The sequence below is a fragment of the Hesperophylax consimilis genome, chromosome 1 (genome assembly GCF_061612785.1).
Source record: "Hesperophylax consimilis isolate HC1 chromosome 1, BYU_Hcon_1.0, whole genome shotgun sequence".
NCBI classification, from domain to species: Eukaryota; Metazoa; Arthropoda; class Insecta; order Trichoptera; family Limnephilidae; genus Hesperophylax; species Hesperophylax consimilis.
The window spans coordinates 23,203,495-23,223,501 of NC_142836.1; the positions used below are offsets into that span (position 1 = coordinate 23,203,495).

At 32.6% G+C, this 20,007-nt stretch overlaps 1 protein-coding gene across 2 annotated transcripts in view; it reads right to left on the minus strand.

Moving 5' to 3' along the window:
- Positions 1-20,007, minus strand: part of LOC149426471 (estradiol 17-beta-dehydrogenase 11-like) — a 126,926-nt gene that overhangs the window by 95,825 nt on the left and 11,094 nt on the right. The window contains exons 2-3 of one of the 2 annotated variants that reach the window (XM_089631124.1): positions 16,335-16,380; positions 14,415-14,782 (exon numbers count right to left, since the gene is read on the minus strand). In XM_089631124.1, coding sequence (XP_089487250.1) covers positions 14,415-14,709 — 295 coding nt within the window. In that variant the 5' untranslated portion in view covers positions 14,710-14,782; positions 16,335-16,380. Of the gene's footprint in view, positions 1-14,414; positions 14,870-16,334; positions 16,381-20,007 lie in introns of both variants that reach the window. The other variant, XM_089631116.1, reaches the window with a different exon arrangement.

The following is a 20,007-nucleotide window of genomic DNA, read 5'->3' on the forward strand; positions in this document are numbered from 1 at the left end:
ATTAAACAATATTTAAAAAATCTTAAAAAAATGTAAGTAAGTATTCGAAAGTCTATTAAATGTTACACGTTTATCTTTTGAACTCGCAAGAATTATGACCTACTTTGGAGAACTTCAGTTTCAAAGCATGTATCCTCAAACCGTTTTTGTCATATAAAATATAGTAGGGAAATATGATTAAATTAATTAAATTAAAATTGGCGACTATGCACAATTGGTGCAGGTGTAATTGGCCCAAACCACACGTTGAGGAGGCATCGCATTCGTCAAACCATCTATTTATCAACTGCAGTACTGGCCTGCCTTTACTGCCTGTTTACAAACCCAGTATAAACGTATTAAATTTAAAAATCGTTGATCACATTTTTTGGGTTGGAGCCCGTAACCTCCCTACCCAATGTTACATGCGTCGACTAGAACGCTATGTGCCCCAGTAGGTACCTACGCCAGGAGGCCATGGCCGAAAGTGCAATGGCACTGGTGAGCACGTCAGTTTTTTTAAAGTGTGTGCGAAGAGAAGATAAAAAAATTAGACAAAGGAAGACAACGCTTTGTAGTGTAGGTAGGTATTATATATTTTATATATGTGTACAAAACATATATTTTTGTTATGTAGTGTAGGTATTTAGATTAACACTATGCTTTTGGTATATAGGTAGAAACCAACACCGCTGTGCGTAGATGCGATTTGCAGTAATATTCATAATCATCATAAGATCACCAATGTTTGATCATGGCCCATCTCCCTTGTTTCTATTATCTTTGGTTTTCTCTTTCATTATAACTAATTATTATTTTAATTTCAAAAGATTCTAAAGTTCAAGTCTTAGAATAACATTTTCCTTCAAGGTATGTGCTGCTCCAAGAGGTACCTATTTGGTTCAGGGCCGCGGCTCTTAGAAGGCAGGTAAAGAAAGATCAATTAATAATAATAATAATAAATTGATGAATTGGCTAAGAATCTCAAGTAATTGCGCTAAAGCTAAGTGACCGACCTCTTCGAACTGTGTGTAAACATTATGTACCAAACCAAAGTACCTGCAATAGATTTTACGAAATAAAACATACCTAACATGCTTGTATCGGACGTGTAGGTAAACGTTAAAACTAAAATGAAGAAACAAAGTTCGAAAGAGAAATAATTATTCTTTTCAGTTTGTCTCTTTGATTCCCTGGATAAAATTTTTAAAAATGACAATACGAATGATAACAAATTAGCGAGATTTTTTGTCGAGATTTGTAAGAAAAAATATTTATTTATTTTTATTGCTTATGAACGGCATAAAAGTGAAGTTACAGTTTTTAAACTAATCCCATGTACAAAAGGAATGTTTTCTAAATATCGATTTCTTTCAAAATTGCGGAATTCAGTGAAAATATTTCTGTAATTTTTTGTTAACATTTTCATGTTTGCTATTAAAGTTTTAACATTTAGAAATGTTTTTTTTTTGTAATTATTTTTTTATTTTCAATAATATGTTAACATGGTACATAATTCATTTTACATCTTGGGTCTTTTTACTACTCTTCCATTGAAAGCATTTGCTTGTGTATGGAAGGGGAGTGTACATAAATGTTGTTGTTAGTTAGTACTTAAATAATTCATTGTACATAAATGTATGTTTGCTGTAGTATTTTTTTGATAGTAGTGAAGGATAATATATTAATATAATAAATTTTTAAAAAGAAAGGAAGTTATGGAAAACTAAGGATATTTGTGAGATTAATTAAGTGACAGTAGTTTTTTTTTTCAGAATATTTTTGTATTTTTTTAGAAAGTGTCTCTTGACAGAGAGCAGTATTCGGGTTCTGATTTCTTCTGGTAGACGATTGAAAAAATTTCTTCCCTGGTAAGTATAATGATGTTGTGCAAAAGACGTATTTAGTTTTGGGCATAGAAAAACATGTCTAAGTCGCGTTCTGTTTTCATTTAAAAATTGATATTTATCTTTTTCTTTTATAATTTGGATTAATGAGTTTTTAATATATGTATATAGGTCTTTAAATGAAGGTACTTGAAATTCTTCAAACAGGCGTTCTGTTGGATAGTCAAAGGATTTTTTTAATATAATTTTAATAATTTTTCTTTGTATAATTTCAATTGGAAGAAGGTTACATTTATACGCGGATCCCCAACTAATAATAGCGTATTGTAAAGTGGATTGAACTAAGGCATAGTAAATTAAATATAGATTTTTTATCGACAGAAAGTTTCTAATTCTTAAAAATATATATATTAATTTTCTAATTTATTTCAAATATTTTTATACATATTTAAATATTTCAAATACAATTTTTTAAAAGATAATTTTAGGTAGTTTCTAAAATGATTTTTGTTTTCAAGATAAATTCATACGTAAGAAATATGTAGCACGTTTAAAATATATCGACAGTATTTCTGTGAGAAATTCACAGTCGTTGAGAATTAAATATTTAAAACCTAAAAGGTTAAACACTTTGTTTTGGACACGCGTCTTGTACAATGCCTCTTTAAACACTTATTTTGATTTGAAGGTAAGTTAGATTATTGACCAATCATCAAGCTGTTTGCAACTATAAAATGAATGATAATATGCATTAAAATAGCCTCCCAATTTAAAAAATAACATAGGCTATTAAATAATAGACAACAATGAACATTTAGGCCTAAGTAGCAAAGTTCCGTCGGAGCAGCGAACAGCTAAATGGTAAATAATGAAATATTCGCAGCATTGGATAAGGTAATATAGATTTTCATTGCGGTGGATCACCGAACCAAAGAAGATTAAGAAACCACACAGGCCATAGGAACTAAATATGAACGTGTTTGGAATTAAACACGAAATCACGTTCCAACGAAAATCAGTAAATTATTGTCATTAATCCATAGATAACCTTCGTAATAGTAAAGATAAATAGATTTTAAACTTGCCTAATTATTTGTTAAAATACATATTTATTTTGCACGAACTATGATGGAAATATCTGTGTTTATTTATTATTACTTCACCGAAAAACAAATTAAATTATCATGGATGGAGACTTATCATTATTAGATTATCTCATACGCCACGCTCTGTCACACAACTGTGTAAGGTCGCTAATTTGAGGTGTTTTGTTCAAATATGTTAAAGGTTCTATGAATTAAAGCTTTAAAATAGGTAAACTATCACGTATCCATTAGCTTCATACTATGTACCTTCGACCTACATAGCGCGCTCGAACACAAATACTTATTTCACAGTAGAGTTACGTGGGGTAACCGCATGCAAGTTTAAATTATGACTTTTGTGTTAAAAAACTTCAGATATTTTATTTCAATTATTGATTGATTTTTATTATTGATTGATTGATTTAAGCCACATAGGTCCATAAATCAAAAAGGTGTATTGAAAAGATCACAAACATGTCAATTTAGTACACTTGACCCATATGCTGGGTAAGTATACGCATACTATAGTGTAAGTGTGCATAATTACTAGAATATTTCACTATAAGAATTAAACGTTAGATGATATATATTGATGTTTAAAATCATGTTATGTATAGGGATAAGTGCGTAAGTACCCTTGCCTCCATGTGATCATGTTTATGTAGAATAAGGGTACGTAGTTTTGTGGGTGCGTACACTTACCCCACAAACACTTATAAGATTAAATCTATCTTATAAAAAACAGCTAAATTGTTTTCTGTATTATAATTGCATCTTTGCACCCATAAAACTAATAATAATTTACTAAAAACTGTCACGGACCACGCCGTTCTGACACAATTGGTTAAACAATAACACCCATCGGTAACAGAGGTAAAACAAATAAGAAAACTGTGAAGAAAAAAAGTAATTTACCTGTAATATATTGTTTTCTACGTAAGGCTCATTGTACACACAACTGGATTCAAGAATACATCGCCGCGTACAATTTCCCACTGCGTACGGTTAACCCGCGAGACTCTATGATTTAAGGTACAAACGGCCAAATTAACAGTTTGACGAGAAATCCGAACACCTTCACACAGTAAAATGCTTAAATTATTCTAAAATAATACACGTTTCATGTTTTCCTAAAGAGGATCTAGGATGGATCGTTGCTTAAAAATATATGAAAACAATATAAATATACAAAACCAGTGGAGAAATATTCAATATCAATATTCTTTGAAAATGAACGTTGAAATTTGATGAATTGTTCAGATTCTCCGAAACAACCCGTCCTTACTGTTAGGACAGGTTGTTTCCCAGAATTTAAACAACTCATCAAATTTCGAAATTAATTTACAAGTTCTGTGAAAGTTCTAGTCAAATTCTATTATTACATCATTGTCGTACAGTTGCTTTATATACTGAAATATGAATAGAACTTGAATAGAACATTTACAGAACTAGAAAATTTACTTTGAAATTTGATGAATTGTTGAAAATCTGTGAAACAACTAGTCCTTAGACTTTGCACGCGTTTTAATGGATACTTGCCGTTCATTTTTTATTGCAAAATGTTGAAAATGGCTCACAATCGCACATAGCGTAATAAGGTAAACGGCGGTTTCCAATCACGCTAAGTATTACAGGAAAATGCATTTCCACCACCAGTGATAACACTCACCTTCGAGTTAATCTTTCACAATTCAGAAAGTCAAACTGTATTACATTTGTCATATTATTTTGTATTGTCCATTATTATGTACTTATAAATTTATGAATTTTCCCAAATAAATAATTCCTTAACCAAATTTCATGCATTAACAACTGTATACGCTCATCCTAGGAATATCTTAAATACAATTCAAATTATTGTGATTCTCAAATGAAGAAAAAACTAGGAATTAATGACTCCTCTCCCATAGAAAAAACTAATCAGCATTTTCTTTATGTTTGATCTCACTTGACGTTTTGGGGAGAGGCGAATTTGGAGTCTTCCATTAGATTGATTGATTTGGAGTCTTCCATTAGCCATATCCATAGCACCATGATTCGTCACATTTATAAAAAGTCGGAAAAGTCATTTGGATCTCTGTTCACTAAAATCAGCCATCTCAAAAACGACGAGCACACAAAACAAAAGTCACCAAAAAATTCACACCAGCCGAAATGATGACTTCTTCAGCGCAGTGCTTGGCATACTAACTGGGGATAGCGTTGGGGGTGGCCAGATAAATTATTTTCGTTTCTTGGGGGGGGAGGTAACGACTAGAAAAATTCTGAGGTATAAAAACGAGATTTCAACACAAAAATAACCTATTCCAATGGAAATAACTTTTAAATTGTCATTTTTCGTTGATCAATTTTCTATAAAAAAAGGAGCTAGAGGAGAAGATGTTCTCACTTTTTATGGAGCTGACGGCCTCAATTTATTGTTAAATTTAGCTCTAATGAATCTGAGTTGGCAATACTGGCTATGCATGGTTCTCCCGGTAGAACCCGGTACCACAAAAAAATTAAGCCCTCCGCAACATCAGTTCGGTTTCTTTTGGATACCCGAATGAAGAAACTATGTAAATAAATATTATTATAATACAAACTCCTGGGTTTCCGGCATTGAAATTGAAAAAAAAATAAATTATTTTGGTTCCAAGTGAACTTGTACGGGACGGCACTGTAGTCGCCGGCCGCACAGACGATATAGCGGGAGTGGCCGGCTGGCCGCTTCGACGCCTTGGAAGGGAAGGTCGGGAAAAAGTAAGGAGAATGTTGAAAAAATTGAAAAAATGGGGAAAAATATGGGGAAAAGGAAAAATGGGGAAAAAATGTGGTAAAAATGGGGAAAAATTAGGAAAGGGAAAAATGGGGAAAATGGGGGGGGAAATGGGGAAAAATATAGGGAAAGGGAGAAATGGGGAAATGTGGGAGAAAGGTATAAGGCAGGGGGGAGGAAGGTAGGGGGAACCTGCGCCCTGACTAGGGACGCTTCGACTATTGTGACAGTTTCTTCTTGATGAACACCAGGGAGCCGGGAGAAAGAAGAAGGCCAGGTTGAAGTGAAGGTCCAGGGCAGAAGAGGCTTGAAGAAGGCAGTCAGGGCAGTCCAGGAGAGATGTTGATCGTTCGATGGTTGCTGGCTCTCTGCCGAATTGCACAAGTTTTCTGCCTTTTAAAGGACTAACGGGCTTAGCTCTCCCTTTGTTAGCGACAAATTCCGAGAATTATTTTCGGGTTCCCGGAATTTGTCACAGGAGAGAGCGCCGTTGTTGCGTAACTTGGAAGGGGACGATTTTGACTAGGTCCCTGACTGTTTTTCAATCCACTTTGCCCGGGTCATTTTTATTCAGATACATTTTGTGAGTTTGCACATATTACAGAGAGAAAATATATTTTACAAGGCAGCTTTGCACAATATTTAATTTGTGCAAATTTACATATTAAAGAGAGAAAATAGCTTTGCACAATATTCAATTTTGTGCAAACGGCAAGTTTTGTAAAGGAAACTGCGTTTGCACAATTTCAAATTTCATGCAAATTTAAATATTAAAGGGAGTTGGTATCTAAAAGGGAAGATTTGCACAATATTCAATTTTGTGCAAACGGCAAGTTTTGTAAAGGAACTGCGTCTGCACAATTTAAAATTTCATGCAAATCTTCCATGTTTTGTACAAATTTATTATGATAGGTATTTTAATTTATAAGAGGGTGTTGGGGGGTCAAGCCTTTGTTTTTTGTCTATAATGATGACTGCTTGACCCCGTGGTTTTATTTATTGATCAGTTTTGCATATAAGATTTACAGTTTTACACAAGTGCAGATAAGATTACAGATTTTTATAGAGAGAATTTTGTTGCCTAAATTCGAATATGCGCAGAGGTGAGTTTGTAAAGGAACTGCCTCTGCGTAAATTCAGATTTATGCAAATTAATATAAAGTCGGTGGAGGTACGTCCGGTACAGAACTTGAACTTGAATTTGAAAAGATTACATCTATCTATGTATAAACCTAGGGCCTTACTAATAAACGTGTTCTAAATTTTAGGCATTTCATGATCAACCATTAATAACTGGTTGTTTATCAGTTTTATAAAATATAAAACGCGTTTATTAGTAAGGTAGTTAGTAGATATTGCAGGTTATTGAAGTAATAAGCTATCAGTGAAATCAGTATTTTCGATAAATCTTTACAACGAATCGATTTAGATTTAGAATACCAAAAAATATGCTTTGGATAAATTGAAGCTTCTCCTAAAGTTTAGCTTGCCTAGAATAAATATATAATTGTTATTTAAGATATAAAAATAATAAGCGTCAGCGCAAATAATTTGTTTTTAATTAGAAAATTATGAACCCATACAAAAAATATAACTATTTAATTGCTAGGATTGTTTATGACAGTTACCTTTAAATATCTTTTATCTTTATTATGAAACTATTTACAAAATAAATAAAAACCACCTTGGCGCTTAAATCGACCATATCTAGACTCCGCTTGCAAAATATATAGATGAGACCTGAAGAAAAAAAATAGGTTCCACTTTTTACCTCCAAATGACCTCCAACGCTCCCAACGCTCTAACTAAAACTATCGAATCCAGTCTATGCGCAACGCTTATCGCGTTCTAATAGTGGAACACTGTGAATCTTTTGACGAGATACTAGTAAGCAATAGCGCCTCTAATTGTATAATGTAATGAGCTCGCAAAGCTATTTTTAATCCTATTACCTGCATTCGTGACACACCAAAAATAAACATAATTTGGCTTGTATATAGCTCTTTAGGGATTTTTCCCTAATAAGCAAGAAAGTTGTTTTAACGAAACCACAAATTCAATTGAATAAGCAATTAGAAAATACAATTATTTTGATTATTTTTGTGGTTAAAGCGGATTTCTAGATATCTAGTAACTTGTAACATAATTACAACTTTAGTTTTCTCTGTTAAGTGTAGTATGGAATACCTATTTCTACACACGCTGTTAAACTTTTACGTAAATAAATTATAAAGATTACCATAAATGTAGGAAAGCGGGTTACATATGTTCGAATGCACGTGTGCATATAATTTAATGTGGCTGTAGTTTTAGGTTAAAACAGAAATTATAATTTTCACTTTCAATATATATGAAACTCAATGCGAAACTGTCAGCATTGATCCTAAAATAACGACAAAAGTGATGAAGCCTCGGCCCTGTGTATTGGACAGACCTGCTGTTGAATTTGCCTCAGCTAATGTCTAAAATAAGTGGGAATCTTAACGACAAAAGTGATGAAGGCGTGTGAAAACACTATACGACGCGCGGCCCGACGTAATGTACGGACTTACTGTTGAATTTGCCTAAGTATGCGTAGAAAAGTGATCTTTCTATGAGGTTTATTTTAATTATTTATGATTAACGTATTACTAAAACCTCAGATCTTTCTAGAGGAATCCCTCTACTCGGGAAGTGATTAATTTATCGTCTAGAAAAATAAAATCTTTTGCTCACAGCCAATGTTACAGTTGAAAAACGTTTTATAAAATTATCACACAGTTTTACACAAAATATTATAATCATAAGGTCATGTTTTTATTAATCTTAAATATAAATAACGTACATCCGTACCGTAGAGATACCTCTAGGAACATTTGAGATTTTAGTGAAGCGTAATAATTAATACGTGAGCGTAGAGCAAACGCTCGGCATTAGAGTCTAATGTTGCCCTAAAGTAAACCTTACTTTTAACGGCTTTATAATATCCAAAACCTTCCACTTGCATATTCCTCTCCTATTTCCTCCCACTTCCCAACATTCTTCCCAACATTCATCCCAATTCAAAGGCTCTATAGTTTCTCGAAAGAAAAATCTAACAATTTCATAATTTTCATTTAAAAACGAAATACGAAAAATTTTCCTGTAATTTCGTGACACTGTATTACTCAATTTTCTTGTAGGGATGTTAATATCACGTTTTTTCCAACACTGATTAGTGGAAATAATTCTAAAATTACTACAAACTTGTTTCAAATATTTGCATGCAGACCAAACCGTTCATGGTAATTGACACTGAAGAGATAAATCGAAAAAAAGGTATTGTGGGTGTGTCTTATGTGGCCAAAGTAAGCCGAATTTTTCTTTACTTCTGGTGAAACCAATCAAACATTTTCAAAAATTGTTTTTTTTTCTGAACAGATTTCAGTTGGCAGACTCATTTTGTCCGGTGTTTATGAGGACAAGAGTCTTATAATATGTAAATCAGTTTTCTTTCAAATAAAGACCACACTTCTAGAAGCTTTTTATTCAGTGGTATTTTAGCTAGCGGTATATTAGCTCACATAAAGGACACAGTTTGTTGAACGTAAGTTGCGACACTCCAGTCACGAATGCGATATTTCCTAAGACCTATTCGAGAAGTTTAACAAATATTATGCCACAATGTTGACCTTGTATGACAGATGTATGCATTTTTATTATGAGCCATAATATCATTTTGATGTCATTACCATATTAAAAATGAATAGATAATGCGTTAGTCTTGATTTTTGAATTTATTGGAAGCGATTGTGAGAAGTTTCATCATTTTTAAATACATTATACAAGTATAATTCTTTCGTTATTATTTTTGTTCAATAACACATCAATGATGTTATGACATTATCATTAAAAGTGACTTTACGATTATGTTACTTTTCACACTATCTACTATAGTAACTTTGATTACCGTACTAACAACCTGATTAAATTGATGGGTTTAGGCAATTTCAATTCCATTAAAATTACTTTGAACCCCGCTGAATTGAAAATCATCAAAAAAATTACAGCGAATTTAAAGATAACCTCTTTTAAAACCAAATAATGTTAGGCTGATGTAACTGTAATGGATAATACTAGTAGTTCTGTGAATATTTTTTTTTGACCTCGCGAAATGTTGATTATTGACAGACGAAATGCAAAGCAGTAATGCAAAATCATGTGTTTTTGGTTTGAAAATTCGGTCGCCTAGAAATGTTTCAGATGCTTTAAATAAATACCGCAAGTATAATACATCTTGGCATTTGAAATAATCGAGTATTTTTTACATAAATCTTTTTATAAGCCCAGAAAAAAATAATTTTGAAGGTTTATGAAAACTGCTTTAATGTTCAAAATTTCCCACTTACGAACCCATTTTCGGTTATAGTTTTATTGTATAATGTGGCAAATTAAGTTATTTATAAAATGATCGGAAAACATTTAAATTTTTGTGTCTGAACATCCACAAAATAAAATAAAAGGTACTTTTTGGCCATGTTTTTTTCTTGCCTAAATCAAAACAGCTGGATGTTAAGCGGGAATTTAAGCCTTATCGCCATCTACGTAAGGAGTGTTATTGATGGCGGCTCGATTTAAAATATTACACGACGTAGTGCATCGCCTTAAGAAATGAATGTAGGGCGGATGGTTTGGGTATGTCGAGTGAATGAACGAAGAAAGGAGTGTAAGGAGAATATATCACGCAAATGTGAATAGTAGAAGAAGTTGAGGATGCCCGAGGAAGGTAAATTAAATAATTGAGTCAAGCTTTGTAAGAATTAGAATAACAGAAGGGTGATGAGACGATGTATGAATTGGGATGAAGCAATGATTGCACGCCAAGACTGAGTTGTGTGACTCTGCCAATGGAGTTACAAAGTAACAAACATTTTCTGGTTTAATTTTCATCTTTTGTGATCCTTTAGAAATAGATTGAATGATAGTGATATTAATTTGTGCTTGCAAGACCTGTGTAGGTACTTTTGAAGAAACATTACTATGGTTAATCCATTAAACAAATGTATGTTTAATAGCTTTAAGCTATGCTCCAAGTGGGTAACCCATTCGACATATGCGTGAGAAACTATAATAAAGAGTTCACGGTTTTTTCTCACAAAAGATGAGAGAAAATGTTAAAAATTGGTTAATTTTATTTACTTGCCTAATATACTAATATATCAACTCAATATACTAATATACCTACTCAATACACTAACATAGCTACTTAAAATTGAGCTCATAATAGAGTGCATTCGAAGTTTTATTCATTTGAAGGCATAATCTGAGCAGATGTCAAATTTTGGCTCCTTTTGAAATTGAATAAAAGAATACATTCTCTATTTGCCATGGAAAAAAATCAGTATAGAGGCATTTCCAATTGATATTTTGCAAACGTAATAATTATCATTATTCAATTCCACGAATGACAAAATGCAAATATTTGTCGGATTTAATAATCCCAATACCAAATAATGTCTGGAAGAAGTGACAACATTTACGACTTCAAAAACAAATAATAGAATTCATTATGATAAGAACATGAACCTAGTTTGTCACTAGAGCCAATAATATACAAAAACAGAAAAAGAATAAAGAAAATTTTGTAGTTTATTTATTTAAATAGGTTTTTTGAAACGATATTACTTACGTGAGAACAATCCAGCTATAAAAACTCAGTTATTTAAAAAAAAATAAGAAGATAGATTTGATTGGGTTTCTTTCAATTCAGCTAACTCTGCAATAAAGTGCAATTTATTGGAATAACTTTTGAATCGTGTACACTATGCACATCAATGTAATAGTTAATCATTATAGAAGACGATAATATATATTAACAAATTTCAATGAAACACGGAACGGAAAAAGACACAGAAGATAAAAATGTACTCAAATTCGATATTGAAATTGTTCGTAATTAATGACAGTCGCAACTTGGAATTAAACCCAGAACCTCTGTCTTACTAGTATAACTAGGTCTCAGTAGCTCAATTTGGAGAGCGTTGTCCCGGTATCAATCTATCATCACAAAAAAAAACCTGTGGCAAAATTAACATCTTGCATCATTTGCGAAATAAATTTTCTTGCACTTGACCGTCTGGTCTACGAAATAATTCGTCAATAAATCACTTGTCTTAGAGTTAACATTGCGCAAGACATCGCAAATTTCACTTATGTATCGGATTATGTCAAGGTAAGCTTAGATGTTCGCTACACCTCCTATTTACGTGGCTCAGAGGCCTCGAGTGCATTCACTTGGCATGCTAGTCTTTTACGCAGCATAATAATTCGACAACTAAGCAGAATCGATACGACGAACCCTAGTTTACAGCCTACTGTTAGTTTATCAATATCATAAATAAATATCGTAGATTTCGTAAAATCTAAGGCGTCTCTAATTGCTATAAATCTAAACTGCATACAATTCGGAATTATAAGTGTAGACGCATATTATTCGTAATTATAATGCAAACTATCTGCAATTCAAAAAGAAAAAAAACACAACCTGTCTAGCGACCACCTACAGGTAGGTATGTTAAATAACGCTAAGCTGCCTGCTCAGCCTGCTTCTCAGGTAGCCTTGGTTATTCTATTGATAAAATAAATTATCTATTTAATTTTTGGCTTCTAGACCCAAAAATTCCCACCACACTTCACAAACTCAAATAATATGTACTATAAACACGTCTTAAATGAGTTAAAATAATAATTCTTACACATATACACGGTGTCCGGAAACTCGTAGCACAAGCGGGAAACTGGAGAATCTACACCACACGGGGAACCCAAATAACAAAAAGTTTTTTGATTTGAGCATTTTCACAAAAAAAAAACCAAAAAGAAATATTTTTCGGCTATTTCAGGGTTAAAATTTTTTCGTCATTCGATCTGAGACGCCGACGCAACGGATAGGAATTATTATTAGCATAGGTAGGTACTCACAATATATAGCGATGTTCCGATCTCCAATTCAAAACAAAAACACGTCACAAAAATTATTTAAAATGTTGACCGTTAACTTCCAAGCACAGTTGTGATAGATTATTGCACTCTTTGAATCATGTCGGAGTTAATTTTTACCTTGTCGAAGGCATCGATGATAAGTCTCAAAATCAAAACATTAAAAACGTACAACTCTTTTCAAACACGTCGAAGGCATCGATGATAAATCTTAAAATATCAATATAAAAACAATAATAACGCGTTTTAAAACCCACAAATTTCGCCCACAATATGCCCAAATTAACGAGAAAACTTCTTAAAGCAACATGCAATGTAAACAATGTATAAACAATCCCATAAATAAACCGCACACGGCGACCTGCGGCGACCCATAAATCAACACTGACCTACTTACGATTTAACAGAAATGGGACATCTGCTTAGAATACTGTTCATTTTTTGAAAACTATCGTGCGTCTCTTTCCTTCATATGTTAGTAGAACCCAACATACTAGAGAAAGCTATATTTTGCGAATATGTCAGAGATAGGTATGAATATTAGAAGAACAGATGTTTTAACCCTGAAGAGGAGAAATATTTTATGATTACATCGGATTAAATGAAGGGTGATTTCAAAATAATGCTTTAAATCCGGTTTTTTTTTTTTTTTTTTTTACTTTTAAATAGTTTTAATTAGTTGGGTACTTTGATCTTCAGTAATAATTTATAAGAATTTGATCAAATAAAAATCAACTCCTGACTCGATTTACTCGAAAACGAAAGCTCAAATCAAAAAAATTATACGACAAAATCGACTCCAAGTGTGATGTAGATTCACCAGTTTTCCGCTTGTACTACGAGTTTCCGCACACCGTGTATCACTAAACATGATAGAAGTAATAGAAAAAATTAAGATGCTTACCTAACTTATCTCTTACATTGTAAACATAAAAGTAATTTCCTCAATGTTATGAATTTAATGTTATGTAAAAAGTATTTTTTCCAATGAAATGATTTTTTTGTTACCTACCTGATATAACCCAAACCTACCAATTTGATTGCCCTGAAACGTTAAACCTTCCCAGTTGGACAGTCAAAGATTCATTATTCTGTAATTGTATTTTACAGTATATAAATAAATAAATAAGCTAATATAATAACCAACTGGTTATTATCAAGAAAACCCATACAGGTGATATAGAAGGGTACAAATAGGGTGTTCCTTGAATTTTTCGATTAGCATTAAACCAATTAATTAAAATGTGATTTTGAAAGATACCTTAATAGTCTCCACTTCGAAGTGAGACTATGCTGGGAAGGTAGAGCGTGATTAGTTGGCGAAAAGAAACAGAGTTTACAAACACCGAAATAAATAAAAACTTATTCAATGAGTCGACAAAACAGGGGACAGTTGACGGAGTCGTACTCGTATATATAAAGAAGACTCATTATGAAGAAATATACGATAGTGAGACAGGTGTCATAATTTAAATGAATGGATCAGATGAAAAAATCATACTTTCAATGAAGAATACGTAGACAACTCATCCACAAAATCTTGGTATTAATGAAGAAAAGTTAGATAACTCATCCACAAAATCTTGGTATTAATGGAGAAAAGTTAGATTACTCATCCACAAAATCTTGGTATTGATGAAGAAAAGTTAGACAACTCATCCACAAAATCTTGGTATTAATGAAGAAAAGTTAGATAACTCATCCACAAAATCTTGGAATTAATGGAGAAAAGTTAGATAACTCATCCACAAAATCTTGGTATTAATGGAGAAAAGTTAGATAACTCACCCTCTTTGTTGATGTCCCATAGTATGACGATACAGCGCAATCTCGCCAGCCGCATGGCCAGCAGCCGGCCCAGGCCACCGCCCCCGCCCGTCACCAGCGCCACGCCGCCCTCCAGGCTCTTCTGCTGCTTGCCAGCCACCGCCCACACCAGGGCCTGCGCTATGTGCATCAGGCTGGTCACCACGAACACCAACACGTCCATCACTGTCTGCAGCACGGTGAATTTGGCTCGCTTGGGCCGGGACCCTTCGCACGAGTGCCCGTTGGAGACACCGTTACCCGTTGTGGTCGTCATCTTGCAACTTTGAGCAACTTTGTTTTTAACAAATTTACTTGATTTAAACCACTTTGTTTTATTGTTAATTGGTCTGGAACACAAACACGTCACGTTATTTATTGAAGCCTTCGTATAAAATTTTATTCAATTTTTATTCACTAAATTAAAACTGCAATAACTTAGGAACAAAAAATAAAGGTTATTTGCTCTTTTCAGTTTTTTGGTGTTTATCTTAAGAACGCTTTGATTTTTTTAAGAAATTGAAAAAAAAAAAGAAATTGAAGAAATTGAAAAAATAATAAGCATTGCTAAACTCGATTTACATTATAATTAGTTGATTCTTTTCTAATAAATGAATCAAGCAAGTGCAAAAAAAACTTCCGAAAGTTGTTTGTGCCAGAAAATAGGTGGCCTTAATAAATAATATGGATCCTTGATTTTTTTTGTTTGTTGATAAGGACTAGGCAAACTTCATCTCAGTGTGCCAGATGCGTACTTGAAGCATTTAGAAAGTTACTATGAATTTACTGAGTTTAATAATATCTTCAAGGCGAAAGGCAACGGTATCAGATTGGTACAAGTTAGAGTTCAACACCAACGACTTGGAGTATTCTCATTGAAATATTATGGTAGATAATAATATTAGCCCAGAACCGCAGGCAGTGTACCGTGAAGAACCTTTCGTACTGAATACCCGATGAAGAATTTACCGACAATTTTGTCTCATTACATGACGGCGCTCATTGCAAAATGTGGGACAAATGGAAAACACTTGGTATGAGAAACTATATACCTGTATATACTTTAATTCATTGAAATTCGCTAAGGTTGATATTACGATATGTAGCTATTAAAGATTATTCTTGAGAAGTTTGTTAACAGGCTAATTTGGTCACTTTTGGGAACGGCTTAAATGGTCTCATAGAAATCACTGTCTCCCTCACTGTCATTTTATTTATTTAACGCCAAGAGGGCTTTCACATGTAAGTGGTACAATTTTAATGACAGTTTTGAAACATAAGAAAGAAATAATAAAAATAAAATTACATTAAAAAAATAATATATGCAAGAAACAAAATTAAAAATAACAAGAACATAAATTAAAAATATAGCGATTTGACTGGTTTAAAAAAATATAATTTTATAACTTCCATTTAGGAATAGTATTGAAATAAGTCTTTTACGTAATCCACAAAATTCGCAAAGTTAATATTAAATATATCGACATCACCTAAGTATTGGTATCCCATAGTGTGAAACCGTTGTATTGGGGAGTACGCAATGTAATTGCGCTTATGTGTGTTGCAGTGGAATAGTGTATTTTGTCATGGTTAGACATATAATCTAAAGGGAGTTAGAAAGACAAAACACCACGCTTAATATTCAAATCTAGAAGTTAACCACAGAACAATTAAAATGCACACTTCTACGAAACCAAATGTTCCGATCGCAATTTGAGAAAAATTATGAAACATAAATAATAACCTGTTATACACATAAATTTATAAAAAAGTAAGTTGACCATAATGTTACTAATAAAATATGTTTATTTTCGTTCAGTGTTTAGACGAAAACACCTTAGGTGAGCATTTAAAAAATAATCACTATTTATTTAAATATAATAATATATTGTTATTAATTACTTCAAGTTTCAGTTCCTTGCTCTTCTGATCTGTGAAATCGTGAAACCTGTAAGAAAAGAAAACAAAAAATTAATAATCGATTAAATTTCCAATTTTCTAACCTAATTAATTAGAATTAGATGGGTATTAGTGTAATAAATTTTGCTAATATTTTGCTGTGGTAGAACAAAAATTATAACTGGTATTCGTCAACAGCCTCTTTTCAGCATTTTACAAACGTTAATACAATTCAATATAATCTTACTTATAAAAAGAGGAGTGTCTGTGGGGGGCGACGTGGGTTTCATGTTTATACAAATTTATCCAGTTTTATTCCGAGATTGATCAAATTTTGCACACTTAACCTTAAAAAAAGAGGAAGGCCACTGTCTGTATGTGATTTCGAAAAACTATCCACCTCACTTTTCCCACCCCTTAAAGCAGAATTTTTATACTTCTTGATGATTTTTTGCACACTTGACGTTCAAATTAAGAGGAAAATTACTCTCTAAACCTGGTTTAGAAAAAAATATGTGTAAATCCCTGGCAACGCCGGGGACTTCAGATAGTAATTAAAATTAATAATAAAGGAAACATTTTTTATGTGAAATCGTTTTTTTTTATAAGGCTAGCTTTAGACTTGTAAGTTTTTTCGTAAATTTACGACTTCTAGCCAATGGGCATATTGGATTTTCAAAATGCAATATGCCCATTGGCCAGAAGTCGTAATTTTACGAAAAAACTTACAAGTCTAAAGCTAGCCTAAGAAAAGAGAGGCTGGCTGAAACTTCGCGATAGTCTTGCCGCTGAAAGCTCCGTTGTAATCTATCTTTCTGTTACGCCGGACATGTTTTGTGTGATAGAGATGGGAAATATTACAACCGAAGTAATCAGCTGTATCCATTTCTGTATGAAATTGTAGACTGCACTGCAGCGTTTCGAAGTATACATATTATATGGGTACATATTAAATTATAGTGGTGTGTTTTCATTCACCGCAGAACCATGGGCGAACAGTTAGTTCACATAAAAATACATCAACTTATTAGTTATTCTAAAGCGGTAAAACACAGTTAAACAATGTATGTACCTTCATATTACACTGTAAAATAGCAGTAAATACCCGGCAACGCAATAAAATTTTAGATATTATTTTAATTGAATTTGGAATGAGATCAAACAAAATCCGCTTATTGCCCTATTCTTGACTAACTAAAAAATATTTTCACATTAATACATTATTGTTTTTGTTATAATGATAACTAATTTACCACCGCTCATTGTCATATTTTAATAATAATAACTAATTAACCACCGCTCACTGTCATATTTTAAAAATAATAACTAATTAACCACCGTTCATTGTCATATTTTAATAATAATAACTAATTAACCACCGCTCATTGTCATATTTTTATAATAATAACTAATTAACCACCGCTCACTGTCATATTTTAATAATTACAAGCTGCAAAAGGATTTACAACGTTTAAACGCGTATGTTAATGCCCATTGTCTGGAATTAAATATATCCAAATGCTTCATCGTACGCTTTACTAGAAACAAAAACATATCTATACACGAATACTCAATTAATCATCAACCTTTATCTACCAAATCAGAAATTAAGGACCTTGGGGTTATACTTGATAGTAAACTGAATTTCAATAAACATATTGACCACGTAGTCACTAACGCATCTTCTATGCTGGGTTTCATAATCCGTTCCTGTAAACAATTCAAAGACATTGCTACTTTCAAAACACTGTATTTCTCATACGCTCGTAGTATCCTTGAATACGCATCACAAGTGTAATCACCCAGGCTATGCAATACATAAAAATAGAATTGAAAGTGTTCAAAATAGATTTTTAAGGCACCTTAATTTCCGCTCTTTTCGATATCATATCAGTAATGAAGACTCTGCAAAGTTCTTCAATATACAGACGTTAACTTTCCGAAGAAATGTAGCAGATTCGGTAATGTTATTCAAAATCACACACAATTTAATCGATAGTCCTGATCTTCTTCAACGCCTATTATTCCATGTTCCCAATCGCAACAGCAGACAGTCGCTTACTTTTAATCTCCCTCATTGTAAGACAAATTCCAAACAAAACTCATTTATCTACAGATCCACACACTTTTTTAACTTAAATTATAACCATATTGACATATTTAACTCGACTATACGCGACATAAAACAAAAACTCAATAGTCAACAAAACTCAAACTAGAAGTTCAATTCCTATATATTCCCGTCCTTTGCCTCTTAATCCTTATCCTATATTTCCCCCTCCTCCCCCCCACCCTCCTTTATTTTAATATTTTTAATATTTCCTAACTAAACAAGAAAATAATTTAAGAGAACATCTCTATGCCATTGTACACCATTGTAACACCATTAACTATTCATCAGTGGAAAGTTCATAATTGGCATAATTGATAATATTATTATTGTATCATTATATAATTAAAGATTTGCTGTCAACTTTTCCAAATAAATAAATAAATAAATAATAATATCTAATTTACCACCGCTCATTGTCATATTTTAATAATAATAACTAATTAACCACCGCTCACTGTCATATTTTAAAAATAATAACTAATTAACCACCGTTCATTGTCATATTTTAATAATAATAACTAATTAACCACCGCTCATTGTCATATTTTAATAATAATAACTAATTAACCACCGCTCACTGTCATATTTTAATAATAATATCTAATTAACCACCGCTCATTGTCATATTTTCCCTACAGGTACTTATTTGTCTATTCTTATTTTTGTTGATTTTTATTACACGTTTATCTATCCTGACGAAGATCCCGTTGGTTTCGAAACATATTTTGTGTTGTATACAAAGTAAATTATTTTAGATGTAAATTTGCCATTATTGAAGAAAAAAAACACTAGCTTTTATATATTTCATCTCGGGATGGAAATAACGATCATTGTAAATGTTGTGATAAAAGATTATTAAATTAGTTGCATTGGTTTAGAAATTCAAAACAAACAATGTTGAGCAAAGTACACCAGCCAAGCAAACAAATTTACTGCTTTATAGTAAATATATATTACTTTGAAACACCTTACAGGTAGCCATCACCAACAGTTTATCTGCTGCCCGCAATAAACCACAATCCTAATAGCACCGCTTGACACTTGCGGTAGACATGGAACAATGGTGGTATTGTAAACCAAGGTTACTTTGTTCTAGACACAATGTTTTCGTATAATGTGTAGAATAACTGATGCTGTTGCTACTTTGTGTACTATTCAGAGCGAGTAGCCGTTATAGAATCAAGTTATTAGGTGCGTCCTTGAGAATTACGGTGAGTGCGTGTCATGTTTGTTCTCCAAAAACGTATTACAAGGGAAGAAGGAGAAGAAGATGAAGGAAGGGGATAATGTATCATAAAAATAAAATAATGAATTATTAATGATAGCAATTTTTTTTCGGTTATGAAAGTGTAATAACCCCCATTCTGGACTGTACCTAGTAACATTCAAGAACTTTTGGGAGAAGACTAATACCCCACACCGGACCGTACCTAAGAAGATACAAGAACTTTTGGAGGTAGTGTAATACCCCCCTCAAGGCCGTACCTACGAACATACAAGAACTTTTTGGGGAAATGTAACTTTTAAATTCCAAAATTTTAAGGTAGTTTTCAGGTTAAAAAG